The 19642-nt window shown below is 40.5% G+C and overlaps 1 protein-coding gene across 5 annotated transcripts in view; it reads right to left on the bottom strand.

Moving 5' to 3' along the window:
- The window catches only part of LOC133041079 (guanylate-binding protein 6-like), a 49208-nt gene that overhangs the window by 14032 nt on the left and 15534 nt on the right, over nt 1–19642 (bottom strand). For all 5 annotated transcript variants that reach the window (XM_061121451.1, XM_061121456.1, XM_061121455.1 and 2 more), the window contains 6 exons: nt 15418–15613; nt 11577–11704; nt 5339–5448; nt 4939–5135; nt 3144–3389; nt 1853–2133 (listed from right to left, as the gene is read on the bottom strand). In XM_061121451.1, coding sequence (XP_060977434.1) covers nt 1853–2133; nt 3144–3389; nt 4939–5135; nt 5339–5448; nt 11577–11704; nt 15418–15607 — 1152 coding nt within the window. In that variant the 5' untranslated portion in view covers nt 15608–15613. The remainder of the gene's footprint in view (nt 1–1852; nt 2134–3143; nt 3390–4938; nt 5136–5338; nt 5449–11576; nt 11705–15417; nt 15614–19642) is intronic.

Raw genomic sequence — 19642 nt, 5'->3', positions numbered from 1 at the left:
CCAAAGAATTGGTGCTTTTGAACTGTGGTGTTGGGGAAAACTCTTGAGAGTCCCTTGGATTGCAAGGAGATCCAACAAGTCCATCCTTAAGGAGATCAGTCCTGAGTGTTTATCGGAGGGACTGATGTTGAATTTGAATCTCCAATACTTTGGCCACCTGATGAGAAGAGCTGACTCATTTGAAAAGACCCTGATGCTGGGAAAGATTGAGGGCAGGAGGAGAAGGGGATGAGAGAGGATGAGATAGTTGGATGGCATCACTGACTGGATGGACATGGGTTTTGGTGGACTCTGGGAGTTGGTGATGGACAGGGAGGCCTGGTGTGCTGCAGTTCACCGGGCCACAAAGAGTCGGACACAACTGAGAGACTGAACTGAACTGAATGGTTTAGTAGTTTCCCCCACTTTCTTCAATTTACATCTGAATTTGGCAATAAGGAGTTCATTATCTGAGCCACAGTCAGCTCCTGGTCTTGTTTTTGCTGACTGTACAGAGCTTCTCCATCTTTGGCTGCAAAAATATAATCAATCTGATTTCGGTGTTGACCATCTGGTGATGTCCCTGTGTAGAGTCTTCTCTTGTGTTGTTGGAAGAAAGAGGGTGTTTGCTATGACCAGTGCGTTCTCTTTGCAAAACTCTATTAGCATTTAGATTATGTTATATAGCATAGGATACTTTAAAAAGTAGAGATGACCCTAGTGGACATTACTGAATCACATAAGTCTTTCACATCTATTCTTTTTTTTTTGGTGACAGAAAAGGTAATCAGAGAGATGAGCAACAAAAGAAGAATACAGGGCACCATTGCTGGCTAAATGATGGAGCAGGGTGGTTTTCCAGAGCCAATATGAGTGCTGAAGAAAGATATATTCACATGTTTGCACAGGGGGAGGACAGTGTGGCTTATACACGATTTAAATTCAACTTTATGCTAAATACAATAACCTGTTTGCGGCCTATCAAGCAAGCATTTACATCTGCTTTAATCATTAAAGAAATACATTTAAAAATCAAAATGGAATAACTTGTGCAGGAATTCAAAACTGAGCTTGGTGGCCATTGTAGATGTGGTTTCAGGCATGTTTCTGCATCACTGAGAACTTCAATCTTCTTAACTTTATCATACTCAAGGATGCCACTATACATTCCCAAAACAGTGTCTGCTATAATAGCAATTGGGAGTTGTAAACTCATGGTCTCAAAGATCCTGTTGCAAATAGGCAATGGTTTCAGACTCCAAACAATCCTTTAACAAGCACTCTTACTTCTCTCCAACTTCTTTCTAACTTTGTTAATTCTTAACCAATAATACAGGTAATTTTGTGGGTTTTGCCTATATTGAGGGTCTTGCAACAACCCCCCCCCCTCCTCCAACCCCACCCCCACTTTGGAGTCCAGTGGAACACAATTCAAATGCTTCTTGTATGTGTATCTTCAGGGCACTAGTCCTCATTTGGCTCAAATCAAATTCTTCTTATCTTATGACAATTGTTTACTATTTATTCTTGGGAGTATTACTAAGCCCATTTGAGCCTTCTCCCCACCCCATCTTGTTGTACACAGAGTATATCACCTGTACACCCTGAGCTGGGATCTAACCTGAAGAATTTTGAGTTAATAAATGTGTGTTGTTTTAAACAGCTAAGTACAGGGTAATTTGTTTACAGTAGAAAATGAAGAGGCCAGTTTTTAGTACAAAGGATGGAATGTAGCCTGTAGAGTCTTGTCTTTCACATGAATCCAAACTCCTTTTATAAATGAGAAGCATGTGAACCACAAGTGAAAAGAAGGAGCCTAAGTACATTTTTAGAAGAAAAGGTATCAGGAAGGCTATATTCTAGGCTACATTACCAGAAGTTTCTTCTGGAAATCCTTCTTTTCATCCTTGAAGGAGTGCTCCATGAAGACTGCAATGGCTTCCTTCACACAGGCTGCGTGCACCTCCAGCAGCTCCTGGAGCGTGTCTGTGGGGAGGTTCAGTTGCTTGGTCATCTGCTCACTGTAGTGGTCAGCTGCCTTCTCCACAGCTGCTGAGTTCTCACGCTGGGCCAGAATTGACACCGCATTCTCCAGACAAGGAACTGATCCACTGTTGATGGCATACATGTAGGCCTCCACCAGAGTTCCCAGCCCTGAATGACACAGTATATTTTGAAAAGAAACAGAACATTCTCCCTCGTTTTATGGACTTTAGATCAGTACACTTAAAACTATTAAAGTTTTATTGAATTTGAGGTTTTCTTTCTTCTCATCTTCATCCTTATCCTCGTCATTGTATCCTCCACCTTCTATAACTTCTTATAGTAACATTACTGTGTCTCCTATGCACTCTATTTTATAGTTCTCAGTTCATCACAATAAAATATTCACCGAATTATCTCAAACAATATGTTCAAAGTTCTTCTGTAACACTTTTCCCATTGTAATAAAATACAAAGAACTTATATATATGTGAGTAAACTGCATATTTTGTGAGCACTATTTGCAAATGAAAATGTAGTGCCACATGTAAAAATATCATCAAGAATTTCCAGACCATGATACAAACTTTAAAGCAAGCAGGCCCATCTCAGCACAGGGCATTATGTGACTGCCCCACTGACATGGGCACGAAGCCAGCATCACATAAGATTATATTTACTCTTCTTTCTCAGACTCTCAATGAGTTTACATGGATTCATGACTTACTACTTATTATTGATTCATGTAAATTCACAGAATACCTTGTATATCCTCACTAGAAACACTTATCCACTCAGTGGTTCATTACCATGAATATGTCTATCCTTAAAATATCTTTATAGTAATATTGGGTTGGTCAAAACGTTTGTTTGGGTTTTTCCATAATATCTTACTGAAAAACCTGAAAGAACATTCTGGCCAACCCAATAGTTTCATGAGATTTGCTATGCTTCAAAAAAGCCTCGTACAAGGATATTTTAATGAAGAAATTTTAACTCAAAATTCATATTTTAATGAATATCTGATTTTCCAAATTATATAGAGAACACAATTAATAAAGGAAAAAAGAAGAAAGCACCATTATTGACAATCCCAGAGTACATTTACAACTTCAACTCCACCACACATTCCCCACCCACAGTGAATCACAGAGAGACATGCTGTAGCAAAGGAGACTCACTTGTCCCAGTGACAGTGATTCCCTCTTTTAAGCTCTTGGCCTTTGCATGGGTATAGATATAGGAGCAGAAAACTTTTGATTGCTTCTGGAAATTTCCATCCAGTTGGTTCTCTGGTATTTCCTCAAGATGGAGTAATTGTTTTCTGTTACTTGCAGGGCGGTCAAAGACGAAACACTTCCGTTTGGGAAAGAACTTCCTGATACACTCTCTGGGTAAGTTGGAATTTTGAATTTGGGGATTTTCATCTGCAAAAGCAGAAAAGAATAATCAAAGAAGAGACAGACTCTTGGTAAGGGGGCTGAGGACTTTGATTTCCAGGAATTTATGCACTCACTCAAATTCCCGTGCCTGTAAATCTTTTCTATTTGAAAATCAACCTTATACAAATCTACCATAGAAACTCTATTTTTATACTGAGCCAAGACTGAAGGAAATACTTCTGGGGAGGAAAAAGAACTGTTTATACCAACTGAAGAAACTTTTGTTTTCCTCAGCCATTGCATAGTGTGCACTGGATCAATTATTTATTAGGTGCTTCTTGAAAGATAAACCAACCCAAATAACTGTCAAAAACACTATTCTGATGTTACAACCTCTATTTCAGACATGAAAAGTAATGGTGGAAATAAGGATATTCACAATATATCTGGGAAAGAAATCACATTGGGAACAAATGATATACAGGAAAGAAAAGCTTTATAAAATCGAGTAAAACTGCACATTCTATAAATATGTTTTGAGATTACTGTAGCATACATAATCTCATGGTTAGATTGGCCTAAAGGAAATGAGGACACTCTATCAGTCCTCTGCAACACTTTCTATTGTATGTGACAGTATCATACGGAAAGATTTGGGGCATATACCATCAGTTCAATAAGTATTTATTGGAAGTGTAAATATATGATTAAACAAACAAAATCAATATTACTTCTAGGTACCACCTATTATTCTCTCTGCTAAATATAATCTGAGTAACCAACTAGCATATGAATATGACATATACCAAGTAAGAGAGGTTATAGGTGGCTCAATCGTAAAGAATCCACCCGCCAATGCAGGAGACAAAGGAGATGTGAGTTCAATCCCTGGGTAGGGAGATCCCCAGAGGAGGAAATGGTAACCCACTCCAGTATTCTTGCCCGGAAAATCTCAAGGACAGAGGAGCCTGGTGGGCTACAGTCCACAGAGTTGAAAAGAGTCAAACATGACTGAGCAATTGAGCACACGAGCATGCACATACATATGGTGTAAGGCTCTAGAATGAAGAGTATGATGTTATGAGAAACCATTTGAAGATCTGATAGTCTCACTGAAAGGATGTAACAATGCTTTTCTTTTGAATGAATTAGACTATAAATAGCTTATCTATTAAGAATATATCTATATGGGTAATAAAAAACACTGTGAAATGTATCAATATTTCACAAATTAATCCTTTTATTTACCTTATGATTCTACATCTACCAATTTCAATTTGATGGGTTATTTTTCTAAAAGAGGAAAGAAGAAGCACTTAATATGTAATACAGTATGTGAGACTTTTTCTTCATGATTTTTCTAAAATCATTTGTTTAATACTAGATTCTAAATTTCTTCAGTGAGCTTATGCTCTGGTCTCTGAAGTTTTTCCAGTGACAATAATGACTGAAGCCACCCACCAGTCATTCACCAGGAACCATTAGCATGGCCTCATTCCAACCCCAAATTAAGATTGACATCAAGTGCTGAATGTCAGGGCTCTTGATCCCATTTCCTACTGAGCTTTCTACCACCTTGCCCCTGCTCTGATACCTGGAATCAACTTCAAGGCATTCTCCAGGTACTCATCTTCAGTTATGGGGTTTCCATTTAACTCCAGCTCCAGCATGAAATCCCGCACAGCCCAGACAAAGTCCGGAAAGAATCTCACAAACTCGACTGAGTCCTCTACATCATCAGAGATGGGAGATGATTTGATTCTGATCAGCTCCGTTAATTCAGTCACATAGCTGGGATCTTAGCTAAGGAAAAAGAAGCACTCTCCAACAAAATTTCCAACTCCTACCCCAAAACAAGTTTTACAACTATTCCCTTTTGCCCCATTTTACCATCTCATCAGTCAACAGAATGGCGTCATGGAAAAGGAGAAACGGTGTCAGTTGCTATTCCCATAAACTCATTTAAAAGTGCTAGTTCAGCTCTGAAAGGATACTGCAGCTGCTCCAGAGACTGGTGGTTGATGGTGCTCATACTGTTGTAGATAAAGGTGCTGCTCAGGAGCACGGCCAGGGCAAAGATCCACGAGTCATTTTTGGAGTCCCCCTAGAAAGTACATTACAGGGTGAGGATGCTGCTCCTCATGCTCTCATTCATTGTTCATTTGCTGTAACAGCAGTACGTAACTCGATAGTAAGGCAAGCAACATAAATTTTCAGCTCAGTTCAGTTCAGTCACTCAGTCGTGTCCGACTCTTAGTGACACCATGGACTAAATGCAAATTTTTCTGGTGTTGATATTGACCCATCTAAGCTTTTTTGTGTGATTAGCTATTAACAGAAATGAATGACATCTTATATATGTTTGAATGTTTACTACAGCACCTGGAACATAAGTTTGCCAGTAGAAAGTGGACAATGATTCCTTTTGCAACATTTTCTAGATCATGATGTATATTAGGAATAGAAATACTAATCAATTAAATTCAACTACTAACTGTTCATCTAGATAACAGGAGATACTCATTGACTTACTTGAATATAAAGTTCCACATAATAATCCCTACCCTAGAGAGATGGCTTTCTGGAGGGTCAGATATATATGGGAACATACATATTTATCCAAGATGATAACTCAGTGTGGAACCAAATGTGTTACTGTAATAGACAAAGGAGTAATACCACAAAGACAGAAAAAAAATACTCTGTGCATTCAAAGCCAAGAGTGATTGTGTCTTACAGTGATGTGATGACATTAAGCTGAAAAGAACTGGGCATTAAAGAATTGACAGAAAGTAGATTTGTGAAGCTCTAGGGCTTCCCTGATAGCTCAGTTGGTGAAGAATTTGCCTGCAATGTGGGATAGTAAAGAATCTGCCTGGAGTGCGGGAGACCTGGGTTTGATCCCTGGGTTTGAAGATCCCCTGGAGAAGGGAAAGGCTACCCATTCCAGTATGCTGGCCTGGAGAATTCCATGGACTCTATAGTTCATGGGGTCGCAAAGAGTTGGACAGGACTGAGGGCTTTCACTTCAGTCACTTCACGGACCATGCAAGTGGAAGGGCCCACAGAAGCTGATCATGATTGCCAGAAACTGTGGTTATATAGAGGTATTACCAGGTTATTTTATTTGGCTGAAGTGATGTTACCCGTGTGGTAGTAGATGAGGTGGAAAATGATATTCAGAACAAGTCATGAGTGACTTTGGAACTGATTTATATGGAATTCTTGGGCTTCCCTGGTGGCTCAGACAGTAAAGAATCTGCCTGCAATAAGGAGACCTGGGTTCGATCCCTGGGTCCAGAAGATCCCCTGGAAAAGGGAATGGCTACCCACTCCAGTATTCCTGCCTGGAGAATTCCATGGACTGGGGAGACTGGCTGGCTACAGTCTATGGGGTTACAAAGAGTTGGACACGACTGAGTGGCTAACACTTTCAATTTTTTCACCCAGATACATTACAGATAGTGAGACCAGCAAGTGGTTCTGCTGCTATCAGTGTGCAGTTTGCTGTGCTTTGGCTTATGGCAAGTGAGGTTAGATAAATGACACAGGTTATTAAAACTACAATCTATTATGAATCACAGACCATCTTGGGTTGACACTAATGTGATTACTGAATAAGTTAAATTTTGATTTATAATTTAGAATTCATGAATTCATGTCCCAACTCTTTTCTGCAGTGATGAAACCCAAGATTCAAAGCTCCTACATTTAATTAAGATGCAGATTAATACAAATAAAGAGAAAAAACTGATTGTACCTTAACACTAGAAAATCAAAATATCTAAAATTATCCCATTTACAAAGCTTTTCAGTTAAGAGTTCACTGACAATGCCCAGAGCCTTGGAATAAAATGTTCCTTGTATAGAAGGAGCTTTTCTGGAGATTTTAAAATATATATAAAATAGATTTTTGTTAAATAGACCTTTAAATTTTATTAATTTTTAAAAAATGTTATTTTATTAAATATTTTTTATTAAAATAGATTTTTATTCAGAGAAACTCTATTTCATGGTTTCTACTTACAACCCCATCAACTCCACAGCTCTCAATTAGTAGAGCCCATTGTTCCCATGAGTTATAGCTTCCACTGTACCATAACTATAGTCTTCCACCACTATAACTGGTGGAAGACTGGTTATAGTCTTCTGACCATAGCCAGACTTCTATCAGTCTAGCTTTCACCAGATTTCCCAAACTAACAACTGATATAGGTTATCACTTTGTGTAAACATGGTTCCATGTGCTGATACCACTGCATATTTCTTACCTCCCCAATTGAGCTCTGGGCCTTTAGCTCCATCACTGTGATACCTGTTGCATTTAACACAAAGCCCTGGGATTCAGATGCCCAATAAATATTTATTAACTTATATCTTTCCTCTCCCGTGGAGGAGGGCATGGCAAACCACTCCAGTGTTCTTGCCTGGAGAATCCCCATGGACAGAGGAGCCTGATGGGCTTTGCAACCATGCAGTTGCAAAGAATAACAACTGTGTGTTAATTTTATACCCTGCAACTTTACTATATTCATTGATTAGCTCTAGTAATTTTCTGGTATAGTCTTAGGGTTTTCTATGTAGAGGATCATGCCATCTGCAAGCAGTCAGAGTTTCATTTCTTCTTTTCCTATCTGGATCCTTTTATTTGTTTTTCTGCTCTGATTGCTGTGGCCAAAACTTCCAAAACTATGTTGAATAGTAGTGGTGAGAGTGGGCACCCTTGTCTTGTTCCTGATTTTAGGGGAAATGCTTTCAATTTTTCACCATTGAGGATAATGTTTGCTGTGGGTTTGTCATATATAGCTTTTATTATGTTGAGGTATGTTCCTTCTATACAACTGAGCAACTAAGCAACAGCACAGAACATTTTTTGTCTCAGTGCTGAAAATAAGAAGATCTATCTATAATAATGCAGGAGGGCTGAGAGGAGCTACTCCACATTCAAGGTCAGGAGGGGCGGCCGTGAGAAGATACCCCTCCGCCAAGGTAAGGAGCAGCAGCTGCGGTTTGCTGGAGAAGCTTGAAGAGATACCCCACGTCCGAGGTAAGAGAAACCCAAGTAAGACATTAGGTGTTGCTAGAGGGCATCAGAGGGCAGACACACCAAAACCATAATCATAGAAAACTAGCCAATCTGATCACAGGACCACAGTCTTGTCTAACTCAATGAAACTAAGCCATGCCGTGTGGAGCCACCCAAGATGGTTGGGGCATGGTGGAAAGGTCTGACAGAATGTGGTCCACTGGAGAAGGGAATGGCAAACCACTTCAGTATTCTTGCCTTGAGAACCCCATGAACAGTATGAGAAGGCAAAATGATAGGATACTGAAAGAAGAACTCCCCAGGTCGGTAGGTGCCCAATATGCTACTGGAGATCAATGGAGAAATAAGCCCAGAAAGAATGAAGGGATGGAGCCAAAGCAAAAACAGTACCCAGTTATAGATGGGACTGGTGATAGAAGCAAGGTCTGAGGCTGTAAAGAGCAATATTGCATAGGAACCTGGAATGTTAGGTCCAGATCCAAGCCTATGCCCCAACTAGTAACACTGAAGAAGCTGAAGTTGAACAGTTCTATGAAGACCTATAAGACCTTTTATAACTAACACCCAAAAAAGATGTCCTTTTCATTATAGGGGACTGGAATGCAAAAGTAGGAAGTCAAGAAACACCTGGAATAACAGGCAAATTTGGCCTTGGAGTATGGAATGAAGCAGGACAAAGGCTAATAGAGTTTTGCCAAGAGAACGCACTGGTCATAGCAAACACCCTCTTCCAACAACAGAAGAGAAGACTCTACACATGGATATCACCAGATGGTCAACACCAAAATCAGATTGATTATATTCTTTGCAGCCAAAGATGGAGAAGCTCTATACAGTCGGCAAAAACAAGACCAGGAGCTGACTGTGGCTCAGATAATGAACTCTTTATTGCCAAATTCAGACTTAAACTGAAGAAAGTGGGGAAAACCACTAGACCATTCAGGTATAACCTAAATCAAATCCCTTATGACTATACAGTGGAAGTGAGAATTAAATTTAAGGGACTAGATCTGATAGACAGAGAGCCTGATGAATTATGGATGGAGGTTCGTGACACTGTACAGGAGACAAGGATCAAGACCATCCCCATGAAAAAGAAATGCAAAAAGGCAAGATGGTTGTCTGAGGAGGCCTTACAAATAGCTGCGAAAAGAAGAGAAGTGAAAAGCAAAGGAGAAAAGGAAAGATATTCCCATGTGAATGCAGAGTTCCAAAGAATAGCCAGAAGAGATAAGAAAGCCTTCCTCAGCCATCAATGCAAAGAAATAGAGGAAAACAACAGAATGGGAAAGACTAGAGGTCTCTTCAAGAAAATTAGAGATAACAAGGGAACATTTCAGGCAAAGATGGGTTCGATAAAGGACAGAAATGCTATGGACCTAACAGAAGCAGAAGATATTAAGAAGAGGTGGCAAGAATACACAGAAGAACTGTACAAGAAAGATCTTCATGACCCAGATACTCACAATGGTATGATCACTCACCTAGAGCCAGACATCCTGGAATGTGAAATCAGGTGGGCCTTAGAAAGCATCACTATGAACAAAGCTAGTGGGTGTGATGGAATTCCAGTTGAGCTATTTCAAATCCTGAAAGATGATTCTGTGAAAGTGCTACACTCCATATGCCAGCAAATTTGGAAAACTCAGCAGTGGCCACAGGACTGGAAAAGGTCAGTTTTCATTCCAATCCCTAAGAAAGGCAATCCCAAAGAATGCTCAAACTACCGCACAATTGCACTCATCTCACACACTAGTAAAGTAATGCTCAAAATTCTCCAAGCCAGGCTTCAGCAATACGTGAACTGAGAGCTTCCAGATGTTCAAACTGGTTTTATAAAAGGCAGAGGAACCAGAGATCAAACTGCCAATATCCGCTGGATCATCAAAAAAACAAGAGTTCCAGAAAAACATCTATTTCTGCTTTATTGGCTACACCAAAGTCTTCGACCGTGTGGATCACAATAAACTGTGGAAAATTCTGAAAGAGATGGGAATACCAGACCACCTGACCTGCTTCTTGAGAAACCTGTATGCAGGTCAGGAAGCAAAGTTAGAACTGGACATGGAACAACAGACTGGTTCCAAATAGGAAAAGGAATATGTCAAGGCTGTATATTGTCACCCTGCTTGTTTAACTTGTATGCAGAGTACATCATGAGAAATGCTGGGCTGGAGGAAGCACAAGGTGGAATCAAGATTGTCGAGAGAAATATCAATAACCTCAGATATGCAGATGACACCACCCTTATGGCAGAGAGTGAAGAGGAACTGAAAAGCCTCTTGATGAAAGTGAAAGAGGAGAGTGAAAAAGTTGGCTTAAAGCTCAACATTGAGAAAACTAAGATCATGGCATCTGGTCCCATCACCTCATGGGAAATAGATGGGGAGAAGGTGGAAACAGTGTCAGACTTTATTTTTTGGGGCTCCAAAATCACTGCGGATGGTGACTGCAGCCATGAAATTAAAAGACGCTTACTCCTTGGAAGGAAAGTTATGACCAACCTAGACAGCATATTAAAAAGCAGAGACATTACTTTGCCAACAAAGTTCTGTCTGGTCACGGCTATGGTTTTTCCAGTGGTCATGTATGGTTGTGAGAGTTGGACTGTGAAGAAATCTGAGCACCAAAAAGTTGATGCTTTTGAACTGTGGTGTTGGAGAAGACTCTTGAGAGTCCTTTGGACTGCAAGGAGATCCAACCAGTCCATCCTAAAGGAGATCAGTCCTGGGTGTTCATTGGACGGACTGATGCTGAAGCTGAAACTCCAGTACTTTGGCCACCTCATGCGAAGAGTTGCCTCATTGGAAAAGACCCTGATGCTGGGAGGGATTGGGGTCAGGAGGAGAAGGGGACAACAGAGGATGAGATGGTTGGATGGCATCACCGACTCGATGTTCATGAGTTTCAGTAAACTCTGGGCATTGGTGATGGACAGGGAGGCCTGGCATGCTGTGATTCATGGGGTCGCAAAGAGTCAGACACGACTGAGCGACTGAACTGAACTGATCTATAATAACCAAACTATTGAACTTATTATAGAATAAATTCAAGGAAAGGTTTTTTAGCCTCATTATTCATAGTTTGATTGGCATAATTTGATTGGGACATGTCATAAAAATTGAACTGAGGTGGGAAATTGAAATGTAAGTAGAGTAAGGAATAAAGAAGATTCCCTGCCTTACCTTCTCTGTATCACCCAGACCCTCGGTGTCCAGAAGGACCAAGGTGTGGTTCTCCTTGGAGGGGTGGGGCACACACCACATCCAGATTCCCTTGGTGTCAGACTGCACTGTGGAGCCCAGATGGAAACCTGCACAAAAAAGAGGATTAAGCAACACAGTGGAAGAGCAGAGAGTGCAGGCTACCCAGGGATTGCTTTGGTAAAATGATTGGAATGTGAGTGCCTGGGTTGGGACAGGTGTTTCCATTTCAGCAAGGACGAGTGCTACACATACTCAGGACCTTCCCAAGAAATATTTAATATCCCTTATTCACCTTCTAACATTAATGGCTCATACTGTGTCACATTAAGAGGTCAGTGTAAACTCTATTAACCTTTCTAGTTATCTGATACTGAAGAGTTCCCATATTCCCCACTTTCTGATGGAGTCCCAGCAGTACCAGCAGGAGATCAGGAGTAAGCCTCCTGTTCCCCTGGCTTCCACCCTCGTGAGCCACGTTGTCCCGGGGCCTCTTTTCCTCTACCTTGACCACATCTCCTTTTGTTTAGCTCCATCCAGTAGCTCTGGTCTTTGTCACATTCTGAAATCCATTCATTGCTTGCTTCTTCACACTACAGAAGATATAAAGGCTACATGGCCATTGTTCCTGCAACCCTCTGACTTCTTCTGCATCCATCATTGATTCCTTTTGTTCTGCTTGTTCCTTTGTGATTATTTCTTCATTAAACATCTTGATTTACCTCTTAAGTGACTTCCGTATGTCCTTCCAGGACCTGGACTGATACACCTCTTGATAGATTTATTTTTCCTTCCCTTCCTCCCTGTATTTTCCTCATTTCTGTTCTCCTCTTCAAGAAATGATGAATTCTTCATTCATTGACTCAAGGTTGCTGATATCACAGCAGTGAATCAGAAAAAACCCATGAGAATTGTTTGCCCTTCTTTCTAGAGTCTTAAAACAACTGAGGGAGATTGTGTGTGTGCTTGGGCTGTAGCCCACCAAGCTCCTCTGTCCATGGGATTTCCCAGGCAAGAATATTGGAGTGGGTTGCATTTTTTCCTCCAGGGCATCTTCCCTACCCAGCTATCTAACTTGAGTCTCACATAGTTGCTGCATTGCAGGCAGATTCTTTACCACTGAGACACCAGGAAGGCCCAGAGGGAGATTATGTGAGGTATATGCCTAAAAGCTGCAGGCAGTGCATTTTATCTATAGTTCAAGATGTTAAGTGCCCACCAGATGCCCATGGTCCCTTCAATGAGACTAGAAATGGATATGATGATATCCCTAGTGGAGTATGGTTCAGGACGGCTCAGGGTGTTCAATGATCATATCCTGTGTGTTCTGTTCAGAGAGGATACAACGCCTGAGATGATCTGCACTCTTCTACATTGTAATGGCTTTACACTGCTTGCCGATTAATACCAAGAAATACAAGCTCCCATTTCCCACATGGAGAAAAAACAAGGTATAACTGGGGGTCATCACTGTCAGTTATGTGAGGTAAAGGACAGACAAAGGAGTCACAACAAGGGCAGAGTGTACTGACTTAGTTCTGCTCGTGGACCTTGACTGGGCACCAATTTTGTTTGATTTTTGGTTTTTGTCTTCTTGTCATACAGCTTGAGTAGCAGAGTCACAATTCAAGTTCTTTAAAACATAACTGAGGGATTTCCTTAGTAACAGAATTTGTTGTTCAGTTGCTCAGTCAAGTCTGACTCATCACAACATCATGGACTGCAGCAAGCCAGGCTTCCCTGTCCCTCACCAACTCCTGGAGTTTGCCCAAGTTCATGTCCATTGTATCAGTGATGACATTCACCCCCTTATTAACGGATGTTGTCTCACATAGACTAAAAAGAATGTTGTTGAAACACCTTGATTGTTTCAACGCTTGACTGATAACCTTTCTCACAGTTTTCAAATCTCTAATCACTCAAAAATGACATACTAAGTAATATAGCCTGACAGAGAAACCAGTCCTCCCCTGACTAGTTGTCAAGAGTTTCTCTAAAAGAAAGGGAAATATAAAATGTTTTTGTTTGAGGCCAATGGGAGATTGCAAAGCAAAAAGTGGAAGAAAGGAAGAAAATAGAGTAAGAGAGATAAGAGAGAGAGTCTGAGAGAGACACTGAGAAATAGCTAAGATTCTTAGATTTTAGTTGGCTGAGGTTCTACTCCCTAATCATGCTGAGACACTGAGCCACATAAGAAGGCATTAAGAAAGAAATGGTGTGTAGTTTCCTTAGACAGCAATATCCAAGACATTGGCAGGTTGTTCCTAAAATCAATAAGAACCAAGAAAGCAACTCTGTAGAAAAAGAAAGATTTCATGAAATTGGAAATGTAAAGAGTAAATTAATATGTTCAAAGGTACAGATGCTTATTTGTAGTGAGGCGAATAACATGCAACTGTATAGACACCAGATCAGTCAAAGTTAAAGTGTCTTTTACCAGATTTTTTTAATGATGTGGAGAATTCCAGTTACTGCTAATAAGCACATAAATTGCACAGAAAACTTCAAAAACTGTTTGATATTGTCTTGAGTGCCTGAAAATATATGGACTCTATGACTCAGCAGTTACACTTCTGAGTATATCACACAAGGGTAGCTAGTGTACATGTGCACCAAGATAGACACAACAATATTCACAACAGAAGCATCCATAAAAGGTAAACTACAGGTAATACCAGTGTTCATTAACAATGAGTGAATTCTTCTATCCTTTGTCAATAGCATACTATAAAGTAGTGAACAAAAATAAATTACAGTCAAGTATGACAAACTAGATGAACCTTATAAACTTCTTGTTGAGCAAAAGAAGCAAGACCCCAATGATTGGCACAATTTAGTTTCCCTTGTATTAAGTTCAAGCTATGTTTTACAACCTGGGTGTGGCTTAGCTGGTAAAGAATCTGCCTGCAATGTGGGAGACATGGGTTTGATCCCTGGGTTGGGAAGGTCTGTTGGAGAAGGGAAAGGCTACCCACTCCAGTATCCTGGCCTAGAGAATTCCATGGACTGTACAGTCCATGGGGTTGCAAAGAGTTGGACACGACTGAGCGACTTTCACTTTCACTTCATGTTTTACAAATACAGAAACATAATATGAACTAATTTTCTAAAAGGAAGAGTGAAAGAATACCCCATGAAAATCAGAACACTGGTGAAGTCTAATGAAGGTGTGAGAGGGCATAACTTGGGATTTTGGGTGTTGAAGTATTATTTCTTGATCTGAGTGGTGATTAGACAGATGATTACATTATGTTTATCAATTTTGCAGTATTTATATATGTATATTTTATGCACCATTCTGTATGTGTTATAGTTAATAATAGGAAAAGAGAAAAAAGAAGGTATAATTTACCAAAGTTTGGAAATAAGCAAATTAAATGAAGCAAAAAAAGACGGGTGGTAGCCCCATTGAGATATGGGTTTTACAGAGATTCATCTGTCTGTACTTCCTTCTATCCTTTTCAAAAAACAGAACATGTTGGACAACATTTGTGTGCTACCTGAAGTGACCCTGTGGTTTAGGGCAAACATGGTGAAGGAGAAGGGAAGGGAATGATTGTTGAAGATGAGCTCCTGAGCAGAGGGCGGTGGATAGGATCAGGAAGAATGAGGTAGATATTTGGATGAGGTTGGGAATTTTTGATTACTGGATACAAGAGTTAACATTGTGGAGGGATGGGTTTGAAGTTATAAATTGGGTGGTGAGAATTAGATGTTTTCTTCAGTAGGGAGTTAGGCTCTTCCTTAACATGACCTTAGAAGAGGATGATCAGCAGACTGTGTTATTGCTGCTTCCAAGTAAAGGGTTTTGAACAACACTCACCATGGTTTTGTCCTGCCAGGCGGTTCATCAGGTAGGACTTTCCAGTCCGATACAGCCCTGCGATGGCCACCACCACCACAGGCTGAGATATCTGCTCCAGAATCTTCAGTGCTCTGGGATTTACTGTCAGCTGGTTGTTCTGGTTTCTTACCAGACAGATGGGGTCCATTATGGTGGATCCAGATGCCATGGGAAGCTGTAACCCAGAGAAACAACTCAGTAGAACACAAGGTCCCAGAGGGGTGGGATGGGGGGCAGGAGGGAGGCTCAAGAGGGAGAGGATTTATGTATACACATAGCTGATTCATATGTTCCTACAGCAGGAATGGACACAACATTGTAAAGAAATTATATTTCAATTTTAAAAAATGTGAAAAAATCCCTACAGGGTCGTGAGGTCATCCCTCATGGTTACAGAAGTCATATGCACATTAGTCCTGTGCTTGTGGAACTTAGATATCAATTCTCTTTGCTTTGTATATTTCAAAAAGGTAAGAATTTAGCCTCGTGTGCCAAGGCCTGTATAGGTACAGTATGTATATTATCTTACTGATTCTTAAATGAACCCTAATGCAACCTTGCCCACATGAGGCATACAGTGAACAGATTCAGAACACAAAGCACTGATGATAGAGCTTTGAGAACACTAACATTTTGGGAGTAAGTAGAGACAGATGGGACATGAATGGGATGAGGAGTGACCAGAGATGATTTCTTGAGTTCCAGAATGATTTGATCACTCATTAATTGCACAAATATTTATTGAGAACCTTCCATGTGCTGACACTGTTCTAGAAGCTCAGCATCAAACAGTGAACAAGACGGATACAAATTCTTGCTTCATGATCTCTATTCTAGTAAAGGAGACAAATAATATAGAAAGTGAAAAAATAAAGCATCCAAATATGTGGATATTAGAGGGTGGCAAATGCTTTGAAGGAAATGAGCAGGGAATGGGATTTGAATTTACATGGAATTTAATCAGGGAAAACCTTGCCAACAAAGGAAAAATGAATGTGACTGGTGACCAGATGAAGCAATCAGTGGAGTAGGACAGGCTGGAGGAAGAGTGACTGTGAGAGAAAGAAGTTGAGATAAAAATGCTGCTCTCTCTTAAAACAGCACAGATCTTGAAGGTACCTAACAAAGTTGCACATGTTAATAATTCAGTTACTACATGAAATTAAAGGGTATTTCTTATTATTTAAACAGATAGAGAAGAGATGCAAGCAACTAGGGTGTTATAAGGTCTGGCTAGATATGCCAGGGTCTCACATCTGGGTCAGGCTCTACTTTAAATGATTTCATCACCATGATTAGATGTTTCATGATCTTAGGAGACAGACAGAAGTCAGAAGGCTTTGACTGTTCCTTTATTTTCTCAAAAACAATACTAAGCAACATCCACATGTTTCCATATGTTACTGGCTGTGTGACGGCTGAGAAGATTAATTTCTTTGTGCCTCAGTTTTTTTCTTCTGTAAAATGGCAGCATGAGACATAAAACTCAATCTGTCATTAGGGTTATTTGGAGGATTAACTAGCTCATGATTTCATGATGCTTACAATACTTCAAAAATTATGCTGGTACATAGTAAATTCTATGTAAGTATTGCTTTACAACTGAATGTCTGAAGACAAGGACAGTAATTACTGAATGAAACTGGAGGATTGGCTCTGACACTTCCCTCCCTGGTTGCAAGCAAGTGGGAGGACACAGCCCAGGAGGAAGATGAGCAGGCTGGGGAGATCCAGTGGTAATAGCTGAGAGGGAGGACAGTGATGAGGGGAGAGTCAGGCTGGAGGAGCTCAGAGCTGCCCTGGGATGTCCAAGTACAGGTTCTGGAGTTGGGCTGCCAGGGTTCAAACTTGAAGGTTCACAGTGCTTATTATCTGTTGATACCTTGAAAAAGGAACTTACCTCCAAAACCTTCTTTTTCTTAGCAGTTTATATGTAAAGGAACAATTCTTGATTCACTACAGTACAGCTGGTAACAGATAGGCTCTAAATCATGAAAAAAGTTTTTTCTTGATTCATGTACTATTTCAAATAGACAGTGTGTTATACTGTGTCAGTGAGCTCTGTAACCTGAAATTGTCAAGAATTATAAGGGATCTAAAATCTTTTTATGAGAAAAAAACATTTATTTATGTAACAGATTTGTTCTGTACGATTATTTGTCTTTTCCTATAGTGGATTTGGAGCAGAAATGGGAGAGTAAAACATGACCTTTTACTGCTGTGTTATGTCAAAATTAATAAAGGAAAACCTGGAGAATTCCCTGACAGTAGTTGGGACTCTGTGCTTTCACTGACGAGGGTGCTGGTTCTGTCCCTGGTCTGGGAAGTAAGATCTCACTTGAAGGCCTGTGTCCCCTCCCCCATCATGTATGTGCTGTGTGCTCCAGGCAAGAATAGTGGAGCCTGTTGCCATTTTCTCCTCTAAGGGATCCTGACCCAGGGATCAAACCCACGTCTCTGGTGTCTCCTGCATATCCTGCACTGGCAGGCGGATTCTGAGCCACCTGGGTTTCATGTGTCCCCAACCCCCCACCCCCGCCAAAAACATGAACTTCACTCACTCAAATGGAGTCAGCAAGCCAGAAGGGGGCTTGTTGCAGAACTACAGACTGGAGGTCAGTCATGGAAGAATTGTCAATTACAGACCCCAAGGGAAAATTTTTCAACAGGGAAATGTCAGGGAGTGTTTGATGGGAGGATTCCTACATGCTGTTTCTCATAAATCCCCTGTTCCTTATCCGCTTCTGCTAGAAGGGAGTAGAACTGCAAGCAGCTCTCAGGACTGAGGTCATTATGTGAGACAGGCTTGGGTCTCCTTTAGTAAACATTCTTTTTACGACAGAACTGCTTAGTCTCGCCCCCTTTCTTGAGATGTGAATTGTCTCCTGACCTTGTGACCATTATTATCCTTTGTTCCCTTGGTAATGATTACTGTACGTTTAGTTTTCTGATCTTTATCATTGTGGTGAGAAACTTCTTGTACCACAGCCTATATATACTCACAGAAAAATCATTAAAGCACCTTTGCTCCATCAGAGCTTGGGTCCCCATGTCTCTCTTTCTTTCTTTTTCTTTCTTTCTCTCTCTCTCTCCCTCCCTCCGGCTCTCTCTCTCTTTCACTTTCTTATATTTGACTCCAGACCGCCAGGTCCTGGTCCATTAAAGGAAGCCAACAAGTGGCGCCCAGAACATGGACACTGGTATACATGGCATTTTGGACGGAGTGACGCCAGAGGCCTATTGAGGTCTGGACCTATTGAGGTTAGTAAGTACTAAGACACGGATCAAATGGCTGGAAAGCCCCATCATTTCTCTATTTTACTTCACCATTTGTTTAAAGCTCAGGGACTTTTGGTTTCACACCAACGAATAGAGGCTTACTTTCAAACAGTGGTTAAATGTAATCCTTGGTTCCCTGAAAAATGCAGTTTTGATTTAGAAATTTGGCACTGGGTCAAAGAAAATGTTGAATGAGCCGCCAAACAAGAAAAAAATATTCTAATTGACTTCTAGCCCCTAGGGGCTCTCATTAAAGCTGTAATTCTGCCATTTGAAGGTAAATTCTAGCCCTTCCAATATTCGAAAACAGACAGAACACTTATTACATGAATATAAATTAAATGATAAAACTTTACAAAAGGCCCAATTAAAACAACACAAAATATTTCAAACTTTTATTAGCCCTGCCCCGGCTGCCCCAAATGCTCCTCCTCTGCCAAAAAGGCACAACTCCAAAAGTCTCTCCTTTGTTGGAACCTAATGAAAGTTATGCTGATTTTTTAGCTAGATTAGAAACTGCTATTTCCTGTACTGTAATCGGAGAAGAAACCAAGAAACAGCTAGAGAAATTACTTGCTTATGAGAATGCAAATCAGGAATGTCAAAGAGCTATCACTGCAATTCGTGAGACTGGGACTATTACTGATTATTTGAAGGCTTGTCAGAATCTAGGATCAAAAACTCAAAAGATGCAAATACTAGCTGAAACAATGGCTACTACCTTTAATAAGGGAAATGAGGGATGCTTTACATGTGGAGATAAAAACCATTTAAAGGGGGACTGTCCTAAGAAGGCTCATAAAAAACCTCCAAGAATTCGCCCTCACTGCCATAGAGGAATGCATTGGGCCAAAGACTGTAAATCTAAATTTGATATTGAAGGAAAACCTATTCCAGGAAACTCCAAACATGGGAACCCCCAGGT

The sequence above is a fragment of the Dama dama genome, chromosome 20 (assembly GCF_033118175.1).
Source record: "Dama dama isolate Ldn47 chromosome 20, ASM3311817v1, whole genome shotgun sequence".
NCBI lineage: Eukaryota > Metazoa > Chordata > Mammalia > Artiodactyla > Cervidae > Dama > Dama dama.
This window is presented reverse-complemented; position numbering and strand designations above follow the sequence as displayed.